Here is a 19,728-nt window from a genome sequence, read left to right on the forward strand (position 1 = left end):
TGCTGTCTTCATGAATTGATCACAATGAGCTCAAATGATTCATCACGAGGCTCGGTGTACTGAGAGACAGAGAGAGAGAGAGAGAGAGAGAGAGGCAGGCAGAGAGAGAGGAAGAGAGAGCGTGGTAGAGAGAGAGGCGGGGGGGGAAGAGAGGCAGAGAGAGCAAGAGAGGTAGAAAGACTGGTGACTGGCACATCAGCAGCATTCTGAACCTACTTGTCTGCCAGGCAACTATGAATGAAAAGCGTTTGTCCTCCTCTGCACTGTGTATTCAGCTGGGGGGATTTTGTAACGGTGGAACAAATCAGTAGCATTTCCAGACTGAGCGGTGGCTTCATTTGCATTTCGGGCATAACTGTACTCAGTCAGTCAGACTGAAGATATTTGAACACACTTCCATATGACAGAATCTGCATGGCCTTTCTGTGGAACAATAATGTCATGCGCAGATGACCCACCCCGTCTCCACACTGGCTCTCAGGCCTTTCTTCACTCGTCATCTTCCCACACCCTGCCACCATAGTTTCCTCCATGTGGGCGTGTAATTCAGCAACAAACAGCCTGATTGGCTGTGACACTGACTTTCAGGCTGCATCTTTTGTCTGTTTCAACCAGGAAAAATTAATACCCTCATCTCATCACTGCTATTGTGGAAAACTGTACCGGGATAGAAATCAAGAAGGTTTTTATCACAGCACTGCCCTGAGGTGCTATTTGTGTACACTATATGGCCAAAAGTATGTGAACACCTGACCATCACAATCATATGAGCTTTTTCAACATCTAAAACCAGATGCAGTCCCTCTTGGCAGTTTTAATAACCCTCACTCTTCTGGGAAGGCTTGGCACTAGGTTTTGGAGTGCAGATGTGGGGATTTGTGCTCTTTCATCTGCAACATTATTAGTGAGGTCAGGCACTGATGGTGGGCCTCACCTGCGTTCAGTCCATGCTCCAGTTCATCCCAAAGGTTTTCAGCGGGGTTGAGTTCAGGGCTCTGTGCAGGACACTCGAGTTCTTCCACTCCAGACTTGTCAAACCATGTCTTCATGGAGCTCGCTTTGTGCATATCATCATGCTGGAACAGGTTTAACTCCAGTAAAGGGAAATTGTAATGCTACAGCATACAAAGACATTCTATACAACTCTGTTTCATACTTTGTGGCAACAGAAAGAACCTCATATGGGCGTGATGGTCAGGTGTTCACATACTTTCTGCCATATACTGTATAATGTTTTGCATGACCTAATAGTTGCAAGTTAAAATTCATTATAGTGACAGGTCTAACCATGGACGATCTGAGACACAGATTGTCCACTGGCAGAATAGAGGGATAATGATCTTCTGCCTCCACACGCCGCCACTCCACCTGCCCACATGTGGCAAAAGGCACTCCATTCATTCTTCAGGTTCTCTCACTGTTATCACAAGTACATGATCTACATCAGCGTGAGCATTAGGAGCCGTGGGCAGAACAGAAACATCAGAGAGTAGCTGAGTCAGAGATGGTTGAAACGATGAAGAAACGATCAGAGATACAGCAGCTACGTTTCGAGACTGGGCAGAATAAACTGTATGCGTTACTACGGTCTCTCTTTTGGGACGACTTGAGGGCATTAAAATCTTAGCTCACACATGTGATTCACCTACTCAAGCTTGCTGGATGTTTGGAGTTTTACCAGGGCATCTGAATACGTGTGTGCGTGCATCACCCCACATGTGGCACTCAGCCAGCGGCGTCACACTCTCTTGCCACCTGCTTGACTGATTAACATCATGCCTTCTGGCATTGCACAGCAACTCCATGACTGTACAGGTGCCTCTGTTCTGTAACTATATGTTTATTTGCTGTGTGCAACATGTCCCAGGGTGGTGACAGCTGACAGGAAATGCAGTCCAAATGATAACGTGTCTTCATAATGAACCTGATCTCAGAGTAAGAAGAAAGCAGAGGCCAAGCTCAGTGTTTCCTCCTTGTCTCCTGTGTGCTTGAGATTTACAACATACCTGAATAGTACCCGTTCCCATAAGCTGATTGGCGCCAATCATGGCACTTGTCATGCCTGGATTAAAGAATAGGTTTTGTCCGTGGTTGCTCCTGTTTTAATGCTCTAAGGACAGAGTGTGTTTGGAGAGAGGCCGAGTGGTTCACAGTGTAGACACATGCTGCCATGACAGGTTGATCAATCTGCAGTTCATTAACTTCACTCAGTAAATGTTAAAGGAATGTTTAAAGGAATAGTGGGCCTTCAAAAATCAATTCGTCAATTAATTAAACACCATCCACTGTGATATTACCAAGTCCCACCCAATTCATGTTTGACGTGTGGATTTGGTTGCACACTATGATGGAATCTGGCATTTCAAATATAAATGACAATAGAGAAGTCTTATTTTGAATTGATACAGGAATATAGTCTTATTATATGCAGTGAAAAAGAAAAGCTTGTATCCTGTTAATTTAATAATAAACTACAATACAATAATTTGTGAATAACTGGGATACACGGTCATAACTTCAATACTGAGCATCATAATTATAATGATCATTTTAGTCGTTATTCATTTTCAAGTGAGAAGAGCCAAAGAAAAATAAGACTAATATTAATGTGACAAATAATTTTGAATAGTGTTAAAAAGTCTCCATAAGTCTAATTCTGCTGATGTGACAGAAAACAGGAACAGTGGCTTAATGAGCAGCTCATTAAGAAGCTTAAACCTTAGACTTGGCAACGAAACTGCTTCCCGAATTATAACAGTGCAACATTTCTATCCACCGTAGCCAAGGGAACAGATGTTTCCAAATAAGAAGGTGAGCAGGCTCAAATCCCCTGTGGTACTGAGGTAATAAAAACCTGTGTGCATCTGTGTACATAACTACTCACACACAACAGCCTTCACTCTGAATCCCAATCATTCTCCAGCCTGAAGCGTCATTTAGTCCAAGGCCAACACAAGGACAAGTACAGCGCACAGATACGTTTATTCAGCGTGAAAGGAATGACACATATCATTTATATTGAGCAGTACGATGCTCTGATGTGCTCCCTGACTATAATCAAGGTGATTTCAGTAGTTCTGACCAACCTCACTTCAGAAAAAAGGGATTTAGATCAGTCACTGTGAGCCGTGTTGCAAACCTTCAGAAATGATCGGACTAAGTCTTTATTTTACCTGCATCACAGTGTCTCTTGTTAAAGGAGGCTGCGGTATCCATCCAGTCTTCTTTTCCAGCACAACCACAAAAACTGACAGAAATTTTGAAGAGATTATTTGGATGTTTGTTATTTGCTCTTGTGCTAGATGGCATTTGTGGGAACTCCTTTACCACAGAGTTTGAAAAATACACAGCATTAATTAGGCTTGTGTGATACTGGTTTGTCCCTGCTCATTATTTATCATTTTTAAAACACATAATGAACAATTTAATCATCCAGATGTGATCAAACTAAGGAGCCAGAACTCAGCACAACACTGGCACAGGAGAGTCAAAAAGAAAACAAAAAACAGCGTATTTAATCACTTTCTAATCATCTCCATTAACATCATTTGTAGTGTTACATTATGTCTTAAATTTGACATTTTTTTAAGGTCAAAATCTTTTTAGGTCAAAATCTTCATTGTTCTTTCCTTTCGAAATTGAAAGAGCCTATTTTGACCATTTTCAGGCAAAATGTTTCAGTGGTATCCTTAATAAATAGAGCAAACTGATGATAAATGTGGCGGCTTGGTAGTTAGCACGTTTTCGTCGCACTTCCAGGGTTGGGGTTTTGATTCTCGCCTGCACCCTGTGTGTGTGTGCAGTTTGCGTGTTCTCCCCGTGATACGGGGGTTTCCTCCAGGTACTCCGGTTTCCTCCCCCAGACCCAACACCCACGGCTCATATCATGTTTTACTGCGGAAAAAATAGACTGCTCTTTTTGGAGTATTTTTGAGTGATAACTCTAACATACTAACATGCTCTGATGTTAAATTATGGAGCTGCTATGTGAAGTGCATAAAGGTTTGAAGGACTGGTAAAGGAAGATATCGTGGCAGTGTAATATTGTGTACAGATTATTAAACCATGATGTGCTCTCTGTATTAGGTATCACACAGTAGTGCTGTAGACATAGTGCATAGTGCTTTATACCAAGCAGGTCTCCTCCAGGTTCTCCAGTTTCCTCCCACCTCCTACAAACAAGCCTGCACGAGAACTGGCTACGCTAAATTGCTCTGAGGGGTGAATGAGTATATGAGTGATGCCCCGAGATGGACTGTCGTCCTGTATTAGTCTCCTATCGTGCCCAGTAACTATCACCAACTGATGATAGTATCACCCGAAGATACTTACTGAATTCTTGTATAGTGAAGTAGTCCTGATAAATAACATGTTGTTTCATTTTATTAATTTGAGCCCCTGTTCATGTTTTGCTTTTCCTGTTTGGTGGCACGGATGAAGGAATCTAGGATGGATCAGAGAAAGATGTTTTGTTGCTCTGCTCAGAAATCAGACAGCAGACTATTAAGGTTTGTACAGGATTAAATAATAGGTGATATTTAGGAGATACAACACAATTGTCTATCTTAAATCTGCAGACACCACATTTCCCACATTAACATCTACATTTACGTCGCCCAGCTTGTAACCATCGCAATACATGAAATCTATCGTGTTCCGATATCTACCAATGCTATCACCAACCATCCCACACCTACCTGCCATTCCTGGGATAAGCTCCGGATCCACCGGCACTATGAACATGAGGTTACTGAACAAACTGAAGATATGATGTGAAAATTCATTTCACACCTCGTTTCCTACATGAAGCAAGAAGGATTGTTTGGCCAAAGTTACAAGAACATGGTCTGAAATACTTGATTAGGTGATTAAAAGTATAACACGCAATCTTCAACAGGTTCTCTTGAGTGTTTGCTGTTGAATGTGTAAACATGATAAAAATTCGAGCAGTATTTGAACAGTAAAACTGATTCTGAAAGCCCTGGACTACAGTGAACACAAAGGCATCGGCAGTAGGGAGGAGAAGAGGGAGAGCGTTGCTGGAGTGACCAGGCTCTAAATGGCTACAGACAGGTGGGCGACAGTAAAGAGCTGTGATAGATGAAGGTGTCTGTGCCACGCATCATGCTGATGACACTGACAAAAAGCCTGTTGCCATCAACATGCCATCGCTCTCTGACAAACTACCCACAGTCTCGACAAAACTCTCTCGGCCTGTCCTCGTCTAACTTCAATATCATTCAGTAATGCCTCAGAATAAATGACCTCATCCATCTGTCTTGCACTCATTGACTTTAGAGATACTCTAGAAATCTCTGCTCTCTCTCAAAACATAAAACATAAAACTAACCATCCTGTGTTTGTGCAAGGAGAAGTAGAAGGACATGACAGGAAGTTATTCGATTTACAAATCCAGCTGGGGCACAAATATGGTGCATTAAGCCACCTATATAAAATGCTTCACAGAAATATTTCATAAACTGCTAATGTGTGTGATATTTCCTGTTCCACAATTTCCCTGAGTTCAGGCCCCCTAATAACAGGTTTGGGAAAAGCAGGAGCGCGCACACACACACACACACACACACACACACACACAGAAAGTAGACAGGACAGAGAAGCAGAATTATACCTAGAATGACTAGAGCAATTTCTTGAGCAAAACACATACATGCTGTTGTTTACACAGAGCGCTATTTCAGCTAAAATTAATGAACACTACTGAGCTTCCACATGTGCAAAAGAAGACAGTCACTTCACTTCACTAGTAGACAAATACACAATATGGATCATTTCTCCGCTGATGGATGGATCCGAGTGCTGCTCAGCAATCTCATGATTATAGGGCAAAGTTAACGGTTTTGCAGAGCTTAATGGAAGAGAGTGAAAATAGCTCAGCAAATTCTGGGTCATGAAAAAAATGTGTCGATGACTTGCATAATTACTAGTGTGACAGTGGAAAAAAAAAAAAACTGGATCACTCACATTTCAAGCCTGGACTTGAGACAAGACTCTGATACTCAAACCAGATCTTCTTCGTTTCTTTTTAGTTGTAAGGACTAAAGATTTTGGGTTGATGAGTCTGTATGTCTGCCTACATCCTCAAGTAATTCCAGCAGAAAACTGCTACATTTTCAGCAAAAACAGCATGAGGTGGTGTGTCTGTTTATCCTGAACATGTTGAATTGCTGTACAAGCAGCTGTGGGTCTTCTGTATGAAGTGGGAGATCTCTACTTAACCATCAGACCACTCCATCATCCTCAAACAGAGCCCCTGTTCTACCTGCATACTGGTCCTGCTCAGTAGTTTCTATATAACCACCTTTAACTCCGCCCATCCTCCAGCCTCATAACTCTTCTCATATTACACCATCCCTTCATTCATCTTGCTTTTTTTCAGTCCTTTGGGCATACAAAATAAAGCAGCAGCAGAATCAGGATTACAAACAAGTCTACAATGACCAGAGTGAATCGACAAACACCTTCTTATCAAATTTGATCACTTGCTCCAAAATTACAAAATCTACATACAGACAGACGACAAATTAAAGGAAAACAAAATAAATTGCTTTATAAAGCGTTTTAGTGTGTCTTGGCACAGAGTCTACTCTGGAAGTCTCTGGAACTATACTGGAGGATGAACACCATTCTTCCTAAAGATAGTCCCTCAGTTGGTGTTTTGATGATGATGATGATGATGATGAAAAGTAGGGGTGGGTGATATTCTCAATTCTTGAAGGTGTTTCTATGATACATATGTATGATGATATATATATAGGTTTGTGAGCCATTTCCAAGCAATATAGTAGTGTCGCATTTTTAAAAAATTTCTTTTAATGTCTGGCAAATTTAATACATTTTTTTAATATTTTAAAACATTTTAAAACATAACATTTTATTTAAAGAAAATTTTAAAAATATTATCAAGACCGAAAAGGAGAAAAAAACAGAAATCTTATATAAAATAAAAATTTTAACAATTAGGCACAATACTTTCACATCATCATCTGCTTCCAGCCAGATTGTAATTATTTCATTTTAGTTTAATAAAAAGATATCATGATCTCTCAGAAAAACATACTGTGACAGTTTATCACGATATTGTTCTTTTATGCTCATATCGCTCAGCCCTAGTGCACAGCGCTCTCTAACAGGTCACTCCAAAAGCTCTCATAGGTGTTCAGTCGGGTTGAGATTTGGTGATTGTGAAGGTCATAACATTATTTACATCATTTTCATTATTTTCCTCATTAAAACATTCAGTGAGTCCTCGTGTCCCATGGATGGGGGCGGAGTCATCCTGGAAGAAACCACTCCCATCAGGAGAGAGATGGTTCAGATGGACAATGATCAGTCAGAAGAACTTTGTGTTGAATAGCAGTGAATTTTCCCTCTAAGAGGCAAGCAGACCCAAGCCATGCCAGTAAAATTCCCCAAATGTAACATTATTTACAGTCACCATTTCTTCCTTTAATGTGTCACCCATCTGTAGCTCTTAGACAGAAAAGCAGCTCCAGCTCTGGAAGTTTAGTTCCTGTACTGGATCATGCTAAAGGTCTTCAGCTTCACAAAGAGTTCGTGAATGTCAGCAGAAAGGGGCCTCGTGTGCACTCTAGAACCAGAGAGCTGGAAATCATTTCTTCTCCACAGATCTTTCCCTGGTTTCCCTCACTGGAAAAGCCTGAGGCCCACAGAGGGAAGCAGGGAGGCCGCAGCAAATTTTAAATGTAGCGTGGACATCCAGTAAGCAAGAACTCCTCCCACCCAAAAAAAAAAAAAAAAAAAAATTTAAACCAAACCAGCCCACAGAGATCCAGGCTCACATGAATGGAGTGTTTTCCGTTACTCAAATTCCTGAGCTTCGGTTAAGCTGAGCTCACGGAAACTGTTGAGTGTGACAGTTATTTTTCTAAAAGGGGAAGTTGAGAACAGTACAGGCACCTATGCAGCTTGCAACTCAAACTTAATCCAGTGCTAAAAAAGGAGGAGTCCCTGAAAGCTGGAACACATCAGCGAAGAGTCGAATCTTGTGTGCTTTGTCATATGTCAAGATTTAACCGTTACTCAGAAAAATCATGACTTTCACTCAAAGAATTTTATCAAGAAATAAAAAGCTGTAGGAACTTTAATAGTAATGCAAAGAGAGGTTGAAATTTGTGATAGGAACCAGAGTGTCCCTGGTTAAGTGTGTGTCTTATCCTGGCCCTGTGTGTGTATCAAGGTGTTTCTGTGGGTTTCTAGGTGTTTCAGTGTATTCAGTCTCACTGTAAAGTGCTGTAGTACACACTCTGGCCACAGTTACACATCAATTAAGGCTTCTGTCGTCTGTTTGAACCGTTATCTCCTGTGACTTTACGATATCAGTAAGTCCTCTGTGTGTGTTGAACTATTTTGGTAGTGTGAGGTCAAAGAGTCTTTGATTGGATGGTTGTGTATATTTATAGCAAACACAGCTGTAGGACCTCTGACTCTGTGTGTGTGTGTGTGTGTGTGTGTTGAGGACCTGGGGCGCCAGTACTCAAAAAGAAATCTTTCCAGACCCCACTATTGTACAAAAGCGTGTTGTATTACTGCATTATGCTAAAAGTTGATCAATACTTTGAACCTTGAGCAGAGGGCAGCGAGTCGGATCCCATATTTCACAGCTGTAGTTGAGCACTAAACTCTAATAAACACATTTCTCCCTGTTAGAGCGGAACTTTAGCTGGCAGAAGGTGGTGAGAAATTGAGTGCTTCAGCAGCTGAGCTCTTCCTCGCTGACCAATAGCAAGACATTTTAGAGATGCTTACATCATCAGGCCATAATCAGAGCAGGCGATTTGTCAGCCAATTATCACTCAGCTAAATGAAGAGCCATGTAATTAAGTGTGTAGAAGGGTGCCACTACATCAGCTGTTATTATATGAGCAAGATGTGCTGTTCAACATCAGCGTTCTTCTCTGTCAGGCATTTTTGTACAGTGGCTGTTTATGTGGCCTTATAAATGTGTTCCCGGTTTCTACTAGGTAAAGTTATGAAACATATTTCTATTCAGGAAAGCAGTTATCTCAATCACAAGTAAAGTCCTAGCACTGTAAATTCTGATTACCTCCAAAAGAGAAAACAGAAAAATCACATTAAAGATTTCAACCCAATTCCACTGAAAGACAACCATTATACAACAATTTCATTAATATAACATGTAATAAATAAAAGATAAATGTAATAAAAATGACCACTGATGTATTTCCTGAGGAAAATGTTAATCATGTTAATTGACAAATAGAAGTAACATCGTTGTTCTTTCCTCGACTGATCACTGCTCACCATCAAGTCAGTGCTGAAATGATCACTGATTACTTCAAGGAGTTAAAATTTGCCATGTTCCATAAATTTCTCATTTTTTATTAGCATTCAAACACTATAGCTTTGCTGCCATCTCCACAGTGTACGCGATGCCACGTGTGCAACACAGGCTTATGTCCATTCTGCTTTGGCCAACAACTTGATCAGTGCGTGACATTCACTGTGTGAGGAAAGAATACTTAGTTAGCAAGCCAACAATTAAAACACCTCTAGGCACAATTTCTGCAGCCGTGTTTCTTCAACTGGCTCCTTATTTACCAACTAAGATTTCTTAGGTTGCTTTCACACATGCAGTGTTTAGTCCATTTGAATGAACCCTGATGCGGTTTCTTCTTTGGTGCAGTTCATTAAAGCAGGGGAAAATGCAGCAGTCGCACTCGGGTACACTGAGACATTCTGAGCATGGTTCGATTGCAGCGAGAGCGCGATTCGATCCCGAATCAACCCAACTGCAGGAAGTGAACCAAACACGTCGTGTATTTTGGGTTGCAGCATTTTTTGTAGATTTTTTGTGCTGAACAGGGCCATGAAGCACAAACTGAGCCAAAGCACAGAGCTGTAGTACTGCACAAATGCAATGCTTTAAACTAGTTATTTATATAATTAGCTAATAATTCATTGAGCACCAGCTCCGTGGTCTCCTTGCTCATTTGATTTTTGGGATTTCTAGCACACTTGGTAAAGGTTTGTTTATCTTCTTTCATCATGTATTTCTGACCAATGAATGAACGTGTAGGTTTTCAGCCCTTCACATCCCACAGCCAGATTTCTTTTTGCTTATTGGTTCCTTTAATTCTGTGCAGCGGCAAATCAAACCAAACCAAACAGCGAATGAGAGAAAAGTATGAATGTTGCTCTAATTTGGTAACCGGATTAATAGGTGTGAAAGCGCCTTCAGAAAGCCTAATCAAGGAAGACCAAGACCTTTAATCAAAAACATTTCCACATCATGAAATTATTTTTTTTCCTTGAAGTAGAGGTATCAAAGTATGTGAGAGGCAGAAAAAAATTTCCTCAGGTTTCCTCAGACCACCACACACACACATACGCTTCACAAATCACAAGGAAATAAAGACATGTGAGGAACAAACCTCTCAGATCCTTTGCATTTTTGAGGCCTGTACATTGACTGACCCCATCACAGCAGGGTGAGGCACATTTGCTGCTGTTGGACACTGTGATACGCGGGGTAAAGGGGTGTGTTCCGGGGTCAGCCAACTGCTCAGGCTGCATGAACTGAATGCACATAGCTGAAGAGACTCTCATTGGAAGCATGGGTGAGGCAGAAGCTTATTTAAACCCCACTAATGAGGATGGGCAGTGTTTAAAATCACTGCAGAATGTGAAAACATCTCCTCTGAGACACCATGGATGGGCATAAAACCACACTCAACCGCACAACACATGCTCCTTTCATACAGTGAATCCACAAGACTGACAAGATCATACTCGATACAATCAGGAAAGTGTTTTCCTCCTCAGTCAAGCTAGGGATGAAGGATGAGAAATAAAGAACGTGCTCAGACCCATTTCAACACCTCCCTTAGGTCATCTTTCTCATTTTAGCCACAAAAAAAAAAAAAAAAGATTTGGATGATAATGGGAAATAAACAGCAAGACTTTTTATTGATCGGAACATCAGCAAAAGTAAATACTAAAGCGTGAAGAGAACTTCATCCATAATCTGTCTACATCTAGTTCTCTTAAAAATGATGTGTGTGCTCTCTCTGAGGCGAGTGTTCAGTCTGATGGCAGACAGAAACCCAGACTACACAAGATCAAGGAAAAAAAAAACGAATCGATAACTCTCTCAACAAACAAGAAAAGGTCACAGCAGTGGAAAGTTGTTAAGTTAAAGGCCCAAGTGCTGCGAATAACTCTTCAAAAATAGATGTTTAATGGCAAAGCTGTTGAGCCAATTTATATATATATATTTTTTGTTTGAAAATGTGTGTGTGTGTTTTGTGTGTACATCAATAAGATTATATAAGTATATAGTGGCTTGCATAAGTATTCACCCCCCTTGAACTATGTAGTGTTACAACCTGAAACAGATTTATTTGTTTATTTAATTTTTCTTTTTTCAATAATAGATTTAATGGTGCTCTGGATAAATATGGCTTTTTTGTTTTGTTTTTACCAAACTTTTTTACTGACACTTTTATGGTACTTTGATAGCTGCTTGGTCTTCATGATGTTGTTTGTATAGGTGTATTCTCTACCTAACTCTTAGGCCTTCCAGAAACAGGTGCAGGGGTAGGCAATATGACAAAAATATTATACCACTACTAATTATATATATATATAAATATGTGAAAAAAAATGTAACATTTTACAAATGTTAAGATTCAGACAGGAGAAAGTTTCATTACATTTTCTTCCAGAGTTTGTAATTTCATTTTAAAAAATAATAATAATAATAATAATAATAAAAAAAATCACAACACCCACAATGTCTCAGGAAAACGTATAATAACATAATTAATCACAATACTGATATTATATCATCATATTGCCCTGCCCTAGACAGGTGCATTTATATGGATGACACATGATGCTTTAATTGCACACAGATCAACGTCATTCAACTAATTATGTGACTTCTGATGGAGTCTGATTGCACCAGGACTAATTTAGGAGACTCACAGCAACAGGGGGTGAATGTTTATGCAATCACAACTTACATATTTATTTGTACAGAATTTTGCTTTTGATTTTTCCTGCCACTTCAGTATTATGGGCTATTTTATGCACATCCATCATGTATAATGCCAATTAAAACCATTTCTGCTTAATGTGAAAACAGCCAAGGGGGTAAATACTTATGCAAGGCACTGTGTCAGTAAGATGATGTGTTAACTCAGTGTGCTTAAGCTATCATTCAGAGCCAGATCATGTCAGTTGATCAAAGTGTACAGGTTAATCCACTCAGTCTATATAGGGCTATAAGACATAAGTAATGAATCTTTTGGAGCTGTTTGGAATGAACACACTGAAGAAACACCAGGACCGGAGTGCAGGAGAAAATTTTTTCATCATCCTGGTCTAGACGGTTTGATTTGTGGTATAATCTTGAAGATGTTTCACCTCTCAGGTATCCAGGAGGAAGGATTTTTTGATCAGTGATGCAACATTGTCAAGATTTTACCAGCTTCCTTGCCTTACCGCTAGAAGACGGATCGGCGATAGCACTCCCTCTCGTTAAAAATGTCACGTTCACGGCAAACTCCACAGCCCCGAAAACAATCCAGAGAGGAATCATCCTTACTTTAATGGTATTAATAAGCTTCGGCTGAGAAGGTTAAGTGTGTGAGGCGTTCACACGGTCAGAGAGCTTAAGAGCTGTGCAGTGTATTAAAGTAATACTTCATTGTTTTTCAATCTCATTTCTATCCATCGTATCTGCAGCGCATGTAAGGAATACAACACGATGAGAAATGCTTCTAAAGGAAAACAATCAACAATGAGGGGTGGTGTTTTACAACCATAAAGTCGATTATTTTCCTATAAGCTCATGTTGCAAAGTTTTACTCCACTTACATCATAAAAATCTATTAAAGAATGACTTCTGATACTTTTTATTGGTTTACAGTTACATTTAATGCTCCTTCACCTCCTTTCGGTCTTTCAAAGATAAAAAACGCACCTTGTCACAGAGAAAACGCAAAGTCTTCTAGCCTTAAACTTTTTCTGTCTCAGAAAAATGAAAGGAATAGTTTTAGCTATCCCTGGTACAAAGCGCTGACACTGGAGACTTCTTCCAAAAATGCCAAATAAACGTCTCCTTACAGAAAAATGTATCGACGAATAGATTTTTTTTTTTTATTAAATAACACCAGTTTCCGAAGTCCCTGTTACTATGGAAACGTAACATACTAGCACGAGAGCACTAATATAAATCTATGATGGACCCTACACCTTACCGACACTACTGCCAGAGAAGTGCTGTTTAATAATCCCCTTCTGACCAATCAAATTAGGGAATTCATGAGCGCTGTTGTATAAATGCAATTACCACAACATGATTTATATGCCTTATCTGTGCTGAGGGGAAAAAACAGAAAACATATGACAGAGTTTTAAAGGCAGTTACACATTAAACATTAAACTTATTACTGACTGCCCCAACAGCTGCCCCTTATGATTCGATTATAAATGAGTGTTGTATAAGCAGGTTTTCTGTTCTTTCCTTGCTACAGGAAATACGGAAAGTTCTTCCTGTAGCAATTTGCTTATATGCTACAGATGTGGTAAATTAGATTAGAAATGGTGAAGAGTTCCACCATTAATGAAGTACAGAATGCCAAACCTGAACTTTGGCGAAGAAAAAAAAACTCCTTACCTTTTATCTGACTGGATACATCACTCTTGGGTTCACTTTTCGGAAGCGAGCCATCTACAGAAAATAGCAAGAAAAGAAAAGATTAAATCACACATAAAATGCAATTATTGTCTATAAATCAACACACTAATTACCACCTCTAAAGCCATAAACATAGCAACTTTGTCTATCACTACACAGAGTATGTGCTTCATGTCTCTTTAGCTCTTTGTGCGTCTCCAGGACTCAACACTGAGCTCTTCTTAACTCTGTTCCATTTACCATAAAACGTGCTGGTGGTAGCACAGAAGTTGAATTCAGCTTGAACACGAACAAGTCGCAACACTAATCCCTAGGAGCTAATGAGCTCTAATCACACACTAAATTCTCCATAGCCAAACAACGTGCTATGTGTGGCCTTTCATGGAGGTTGGGGGGGGTATCCCTGGATGAACTGGTGATTATAAGCGAAATGGAGAGCATGTGAGGGCAGAATGAAAGAGGTGTGTGTGTGTGTGTGTGTGTGTGTGTGTGTGTGTGTGTGTGTGTGTGTGTGTGTGTGTCTTCATGGCTGGACTGAACTGCAGGGAAAGTTTAAGGTTCTTCTTGCCAAGTTAAACACACTGCCGGCTCGTTCTAGCAACCCTCAAATTACATGGGGCAGAAAGCCTCCGATGATCACAGGTCAAACGCTGCGTTGTGTGGCTTATTTTCTGAAAATGTACCATCATGTTATTCACTTTTCTTTAAACACACCATTGCAGCGCATTGGCCAAAGTGCTGGATAAACAAGTGACTGCCATAAAAACATTCCAGAAAACGACATATGACAGAAGAAAAGCACAGAGGCTGTGTTAAAACACTGGTCTTAATGATGACAGAATTAAACTAGACGCAGTAACTCGTCGTTCGGCTGTGCGTAGACGTTTCCCTCACCAGATTATAGCTACTAACTCAAACAGGCATCAGTCGAGATTACTGATCCACCAGGGCTGCCGAAATCAATTTAATTACTTAATTACTATTTAAATATTCATATTTACACATTTACAATACAGTCAATATAGTTAACAAGATACTGTTTTCTACTTTTAGACAGCTAATACACATCTACCGAAGACATTTAGCTGAGTGTCACTAGTGGGCTGTAGGAGAAGTGCTCTGAATGAACAGATGACATTTGTAGCATACTGGGGGTGTGGAGTTACAGAAAAATAATCAATAATGGGGTGGTGTGATGCAGCCTGATGTGAAGCAGGGTTACTGTTACCACTCTAAAGTTGATTGTTTTCCAATATCAGCATGTTCCAATGTGGTTAATTCCCCTTATGTCACTGCAATGTTCCAACATTAACATTTTTTACTTGTTAATCATACTTTTCCGTTTATAGTTACATCTAACGTTGTAGAACGTCTGTGAAACAAGTCAGATCTTGTTATCACTTACATTATAACAGCTATAGCAGTCGCTCCCTTGCCAATTTCCCTTGCTTCTTTTCCCCCTCTCTAAATTAACCAAACATTATTAAGACACAAAAATGCAGCTTTTTAGTATTTAAAAAATACTAAATTAACATCTCACAGAAAACGTCGCCATATCAACGATTGCACGTTTTTTTAATCGGCCTATGTGGAGCATCCACCATACAATTCCCTGTGTAAGCTGTTACTGTAGAAATGTTGTTAAAGTAACTGTGTTGATATAAATTTGTGATTTGCCAAGCAGCCGGAGTTACTGTCATAGCTGCCATTCAGAAGACTATTCTTTAATAGCATGTCAGAAGTAGTCTAAGATGCAAAAACATGCAAAGGAAACCATGTCATCACTGCTTTAAAATGCCATTTTATATTTCGATGGAACGTATTTGAATAGTGAAATTCCCTGTGACCGCCCCCGGCTGGAGATACAGCAATCCGAACCGTTATGTAAAAATATCCTGCCCAGGAGTGTCATGTGTACGTGCTTATTATGTGTACATGTGGAAGGCCACATCTGGGCTAAAAGCGTGGCACTGATGAGCTCAGAGGATCCCTGAAGTCTTTCCTGGATGGTGGGGGAGGAGAGCAGGAGGCAAGAGCACTGACGAATAGGGGCATCTGTGTGTGTGTCTCTCTCTCTATCATACACAGGATCTGAGGCTCACAGAAATCTTTCCACCTTACCGCTGAGATGTCATTACCCTACAAGACGAGTGACAGCCCCTTCTCCTTCACACTCGCACACACACACTCAACTACCCCAGTGATATGAGCCAGTACCACTCCAGTGGGGTGTGTACTGGTGAAAGGAAATCAGCCAAGGAAGGAAAGCGATGTAAAGATAAAGAGAGAGAACAAAAGAGCGCCTGGAATTCCAAGGCAGAAGTGCTGCTTCTTCACATTCCACAAATGGAAATTTCTCTCCTAATGTTCCATGACAATCAGAGATTCCAGACATCTCAAGAGCAAGAAACTGGAGACCGAACACAAACACTGGACACGGTTGTGATGGCATGCCAAACGCATTCCTCACTCCTAGTACAGTATTGGATGTGCGCTGTGCTTAGAGAAGAGCGTCCAAACAACACTTCACATTTAACTTCAGTGGAGCCAGAGGACTAACACACTGCAGTGCTGGAAATTTCCTATTAGATCACAGGGGTAGAACACAAATCTTACGTCTGGGTGTCAGGGGACAAGCAGAATGTGTGTCTGGGCTTTCAGTTTGAGCGTTTTCACTGCCTAGGGGTCCAGCCTGCTGATATAGTGGTCGCCACCAACCAGGGAGAAAAAACACTGTGGCTTTCACAATATCGCGTTATGTATTTCTGAACACATCATGCTCGCACTGGTTTATATATTTCTGTCATTGAGTCATTCCTGAATCCTGAATGATGTTGCCTGCTGTAATAACAATGACAGATTCTGACTAAAACTATTCTTATTAGTCCAGTAAATGAAACTGGCTCCTGTCTGTAACAGTGTACGTAACTATACATCTAATCTCATCACACAGCTACTTGGGTTCAATTACATTAATTAATGATTTTTTAGCATACATTAAGTTGCTAGCAGCTAGTAGACCAGCTAGCAAACAACTGTAATTTATTTTCCTCGCTAGCTTGTAAAACTTTTGTACGAGATAAGCCTTCTGTGTCTTGTCTGACTTTTTTTTTTTTTTTTTGGTAAGACAGGAACCAAAACCGGGCCAAATATGCATTTACTAGTATCCTAATTCAACTAAATTTACTGTCACGTCTTCGAAATTTGAGGGCGATATGAAGTTTCCAGGAACTCCACAAACACACTGGCGCATTTACAATTTACTTTGTCCATCCCTGTATTGTCGGACATAAATAAAGCTTTCAAAATTACACAGTTCATCAGAAATAAATGTCTGGAAGTCTGTTAAGTCTAATCGTATTATTACAATACAAATAAGGAATCGTAAATCTAAAGGACATTTTGGAAAAGACATTTTTGAAATGCACTGCATTAAAAAAAAAAAAAAAAAAAAAAAAAAAAACGATACACATTCAATACAATCAGATGAGCGTTCAATACTGGAACAATAAATCCGTAGGCAGAGCTGCAGAAGTACCTAGAAAGCCCTTTAAACATGTTCAACACCTTTAGCAGAATTAATAGAAGAATTTGAATTTAATATCAGGGGTATTCGAAGTCCCCTCAGGGATACACACATCAGGAGAGATTAATAATATTGTTTATTTAGATTGTGACCAAGCAGGATATGAGTGTCTCACACTCACAAATACACTCACCCTGTACAAGAGCCCGTGTTAAAGTTTGAGTCGTCTCCAAAAGCCCCTGTGCTGTGAGCCAGAGCAGGGAAAACAAAAAAAACAATGCCACTGAACTGTGAGTCAACAGCGCGTGTTCCTGACAGGACCCATGTGTTTCCCCTGTAATAAACAACAATCCCTCCCATTCTGTCAACCAGCACATTAAAACAAGCGCATGCTTTATGAGAAGACTCCAGTAATACGTGCCCTGTGATGAGCACTGCGGTGGGCTGCTCATTCAGACATGAATCACTGGGAGGAAAGAGGGGCCCTCTTCACTGCTACATGCTTTCAGTCTGCCTCATCCACAGCTACTCACTCAATTCAGGAAGAGAGGAAAAATAATGACCTGCTTTAACAGTGCCAAAATTAATCTCCTGGTTCCCCTTGAAGTTTTTATGGAAGCAAAGTGGAAACCAAAAATCGCAATAGGAGAACATTTTTGGATCTGGGTCAAGCATGGGACTAGCAGCTTTCCACAGCTATGATTAGAATTAAATAGGGATTCACACACCTCTGTCCATCAGGCATGCACCTGAGAACATGTTCCAGTAGATAAAGTACTCATGAGGGAAAATAGCCCATGTGTGTTAAATATGTGACCCACATTTATGGGGTGAAAAAAAATCAAATTTATTGACTAGCTTACCAAGCATGTAAAGCATGTGTGCTTGTCCATTCCCATGTGTTGGTTGCCTAGAAACCTAACTGACTAGGTTCAAAAGTAGCAGCTGTACCGTATAATATAATAATGTATGGAGAGATCGTTAGTGATGTGCATTAATAGATTAAGGGAAACAAACATGAACACTATATGGCCAAAAGTTAGTGGACACCTGACCATCTCACCCATATGCAGGTCTTCCCTAAGTTAGAAGCATACAACTATCAATAATGTCTCTGTATATTGAGCATTAAAATTTCCTTTCATGGGAACTAAGTGGTGCAAACATGCTCCAGCATGACAATGTCTTGGAGTTGGAGGTTGGAGTGGAAGAACTCGAGTTTCCTGCACAGAGTCCTGACCTCAACCCCACTGAAAACCTTTAGGATGAACTGGAACTCTGATTGCACCCCAGACCTCCTCATCCAACATCAGTGCCTGACCTCATTAATGCTCTTGTGGCTGAATGAGCACAAATTCTCACAGCCATGCTTCAAAATCTAGTGGAAAGCCTTCCCAGAAGAGTGGAGGTTATTATAACAGCAAAAGGACTAAATCTGGAATGGGGATGTTCAAAAAGCACATAAGGGTGTGATGGTCAGGTGTCCACAAGCTTGTTGTTTAAGTAGTCTGTATGATAAATATACTGTTGTCTTTGGATGCTATGTCTGACAGATGATGTCTTTATGTTTGCATAAATGTGAAACAAAAGCAACACATACAAACATACATTATATATCTATATGTAATGTACATATATTGTATGTATATATATATATATATATATATATATATATATATATATATATATATATATATATATATGTATATGTAATGTACATACACACAATGTATATATATATATATATATATATATATATATACACACACACACACACACACACACACATAGACATATATATTATTCCTGTTCTTGGCTGACAGGAGTGGAACACAGTGTGGTCTTCTGCTGTTGTACCCCTTCCACCTCAAGGTTCGATCTTCCGTGCATGCTGAGATGCTTTTCTGCTCACCACGGTTGTAAAAAGTGATTGAGTTACTCTATCCTCCCTGGCAGCTCAAACCAATCTGGCCATTTTCCTCTGAACTCTCTTATCAACAAAGCATTTCCACCCACAGATCTGTTGCTCACTTAATGTTTTTTGTTTTTCACACCATTCTGTGTAAACTCTAGAGACTGTTTATGAAATACTCAAGCAAGCGCTTCTGGTATCAACATCCATGCCGGGATCAAAGTCACAGAGATCACAGTTTTTCTTCATTCTGCTGTTTGGTGTGAACATTAACTGAAGTTCTTGACCTGTATCTGCATGATTTTGTCCATTGTGCTGCTGCCACATGATTGGCTGATGAGATAACAGTATGAATGTGCAGTTGTACAGGCGTTCCTATAAAAGGGGCCAGTGGGTGTATATTTTAAACTTTAATGAGCTGCTATTGTCATAACAATAAAAAACATCCTGTAGTCCCAGCCCAGTGTCTCTTGGTGCTCTCTATTCTTTTCCACTGACGGACTGAACATAATCACTGCACTATTTTAGGAAATCTCTGCACACCACCACCCAAATGCCTGGGCAGCTCAGGTACAATGCATC

General features: G+C 40.1%; 1 protein-coding gene across 6 annotated transcripts in view; it reads right to left on the reverse strand.

The window, feature by feature from the left end:
- The window catches only part of trioa (trio Rho guanine nucleotide exchange factor a), a 108,371-nt gene that overhangs the window by 73,590 nt on the left and 15,053 nt on the right, over positions 1–19,728 (reverse strand). For all 6 annotated transcript variants that reach the window (XM_053228432.1, XM_034298506.2, XM_053228430.1 and 3 more), the window contains exon 2: positions 13,688–13,741. In XM_053228432.1, coding sequence (XP_053084407.1) covers positions 13,688–13,741 — 54 coding nt within the window. The remainder of the gene's footprint in view (positions 1–13,687; positions 13,742–19,728) is intronic.

This window comes from Pangasianodon hypophthalmus, chromosome 23 (genome assembly GCF_027358585.1).
Source record: "Pangasianodon hypophthalmus isolate fPanHyp1 chromosome 23, fPanHyp1.pri, whole genome shotgun sequence".
Lineage (NCBI taxonomy): Eukaryota > Metazoa > Chordata > Actinopteri > Siluriformes > Pangasiidae > Pangasianodon > Pangasianodon hypophthalmus.